Source organism: Pholcus phalangioides, unplaced genomic scaffold (assembly GCF_987345545.1).
Source record: "Pholcus phalangioides strain wild (caught in Gottingen) unplaced genomic scaffold, Ppha-v1.0 ptg000001l_1, whole genome shotgun sequence".
Taxonomy (NCBI): domain Eukaryota; kingdom Metazoa; phylum Arthropoda; class Arachnida; order Araneae; family Pholcidae; genus Pholcus; species Pholcus phalangioides.
Window position 1 is genome coordinate 1,372,423 of NW_028301594.1, and position 2,944 is coordinate 1,375,366.

The 2,944-nt window shown below is 31.3% G+C and overlaps 1 protein-coding gene across 1 annotated transcript; it reads right to left on the reverse strand.

The window, feature by feature from the left end:
- Nucleotides 1-599: 599 nt before the first annotated feature.
- LOC149089640 (THAP domain-containing protein 11-like) lies at nucleotides 600-2,273 on the reverse strand. Its single transcript, XM_089235295.1, has 2 exons — nucleotides 1,746-2,273; nucleotides 600-674 (listed from the first exon to the last, which is right to left on the reverse strand). Exons 1-2 carry the CDS (start codon nucleotides 1,896-1,898, stop codon nucleotides 612-614), a joined length of 216 nt encoding a protein of 71 aa, XP_089091421.1. The 5' UTR covers nucleotides 1,899-2,273; the 3' UTR covers nucleotides 600-611.
- Between the last annotated feature and the right edge of the window lie 671 nt (nucleotides 2,274-2,944).

The following is a 2,944-nucleotide window of genomic DNA, read 5'->3' on the forward strand; positions in this document are numbered from 1 at the left end:
TATTCCGCGAGTAAAATTGGTGCTATGAAATATTTCTGATTTCTGCCTTAACTTTTTACTAGCTGAATTTAGATTATATATATATTTATATATTTTTGTTTTACTCACCCCCCCCCCCTTCCCCCCATTATTCAGTTCAGACAAAAATGAAAAAATTCCCTGTACTTGTCTAGGTTCATAGAACGATTGAAAATAAAATGAAGCCACAGAAAAAATTATCCTTTTCCTCCTTTGAAATGGTTTTAGGAAAATAAATTTATAACTGAAATGAAATTTTTCTCACAATCAAGTTTCATATCACACACCTACAGAGAAAAAAAAAATCAACAGTTTTTTTTAAATTAATATTTTCAAATATATTTTACGAATTGGGAACATTATCTACTTTAAACACTGTCTTCATTCTCAAACAATTTAAGCAATAATTTAAAAATTTCCTTCAAATTTTTTCCATTACATACAAGCAAGAATTTTAATATTCAAAAGCTAATAAAATGATTCTTATAACAGTAAATGAGAACAAGATAACTTTCATTAAACTTTATTTATAGAATTATATATACTTTATTAAAAAATTATATATTTTATAAACAGTTGTATCGCACAAACCATCAAATTCCTTTATATCTTTGTAAAAATTTGTAATTTTCTGTACTGAAATGTAATTCACACACCTGTGTAAGAAAAAGAGAATTTTACTTAGCAATCTACTGATTTACAAGGATTCATTAAAATATCAATTAAATAATAAGCTAAATATGCCTTATGAGGATCATCAGGATAATTAAGGAGATAATCAAGCACTATAGACAGCGTTGACAAAAATTGTTTGCTTCAAAAAATCAAAATTTTTTGAAAAAAAAATTCAATATTTTCTTTTCCTAAATTTCGAGTCGAATCGAAAATGCTAACTTTGCAGGGCATTTTTCTCTAATAAGGTTATGAATAAATTGAATAGCTTGCCTTCGTGGTCGTGAATTTTAATACAATTGTCATATTTAAAAAGAAATATGATAAACATATGGGGATTAATCAAGAAGCTATGCGCCTATGCATAATAAAAAATGAGACAACCATAATTTTTTTATGGGCAGTATATTTATATTTTATCATAATTATTGGTTTTTGATTGCTCTTATTGGGTTGCTGTATTTGTGGAATATATATTAAACATCCATATTTTTTATAAGGGCAGCTTTTGTCAGCCACCTCGTTGGACATTTTGTCTGTTGTGGTATTTGCATTAGGGTGTATTAAATATTTTTCATAACAGTTATAGTTCCCAGTTTTTAACTTATAGGCAATATTAAGCTCTGAAGATCGTGCTTAAAAAAAAACTACTAAAAATCTCATTCAGCATACCAGTGACATCAAATTCTACCAACTGTTTATCTCGCCCTCCCTCCCCAAAAAAAACTGCATTACATTTGTTTAAATATTAATTAATGTGTAAATAATATGAACCAATCTTCCCTTTACTCGTATTACATCACACATGTTTAAAAAAAAATCATATTCAAAATTGCTTCAAATATTAGTCTGATTTAAATCAGAAATTTTTCGTTAGCAAATGTTCATTAGCCAATTGAATATTCAAATCAATATTTTTAGCTTCAGTTACGTGTATTAAATTTCGGGAATAAAAAAGAAAATTCTACAGTATGCAATATTATATATTATTTGTTTCTAAAATCTGGCAATTATGTAATTCCAATATTAAAAAATAATTTTAGTTATGCACTTACCTTGTGATTCTCTATCGGAATGAAGTCTTTTCTTGAAATGGCTGAAAGCCAACGCTTCCTCAACATGGCATTCTCCGGGAATGAAAATACTAATACTTTGGAACCTTTAACATAGTTTCCCCGACAATGTGGTGCACAGCTTTTATATGGCATGATTGTAAAGTTTTTTAGATGTTGAAATCCACAGAAACGAATAAAAAAGAACGATTTTAAGAGCTTCGTTTTCGCACATGTCTGACAATAACAACGTGGAAGATACAAAGTAGAAGCCAAGCAACGTGCTTTCTTGGCGAGAAAACAACGTGCTTACACATCACCCCCTATAGATAAGCCTCTTATCTATGGGGCGGGTGTTGGCCTACATGCGTTAAAGAAAAATTGCTTTTTATCACTTGGCGCGTTTTCCCGAATAACTAATGGCTTATCGTAGGCTGATGGCAACCATTCCATTTAATTCTTCGGCCTAACTATGCTACGTCACAACTACTTTTGGGTTACCGTGTAGAGGCCTTGTTTTCTAGTGGGTGTTGGTCTCACACGACGACCACTCTACACCAAGGCAAGCAGCAAGAAGCCCGAAAACTTGTTTTTTTTCTCTTTCCTGCTCATCCTTCGGGAACAGGTTTTCTTCTTCGCCAAACCAGCCTCTTGGCGACGGCATGCAGGTTTGTTGGCGGGTAAATTGTGTGACTTCACAGCATATATAAACCATCGAAAAAAGATTAAATACACTCTAATTTGCACTAATTAGCTATGCGCTATTATATACATTCTGTAGAAACAATCTATAAAAAAAAAAAAAAAAAAAAAAACACTGAGCACGATTCAATCAAGATTAACGTGGAAGAAAAATGCAAAAATGAAATATAATTATGTACCAAAGAAAAAACACAAAAAGCTTATTTACACAGATTTGCCATGAACTACCATATGCATTGCATTCTATGGAAACAATCAATCAGAGAACATTGAGTACGATACAATCAGGATTAACAAAAGAGAAAAATGAAAAAAATAATATAAATAAAATATATATACCAAAGAAAAAAGCTTTAGCACGCGCTAATTTACACTGACCGACCAAGCACATTCACATCTGAATGCTGTAATTGTGATGCAGAGAGCATCTCTGAGGGAGGAAGGACTGCCTGCATTGATCTTTCTTTAAGTCTTGTGATCATGGGATGCTGGCTATAGGA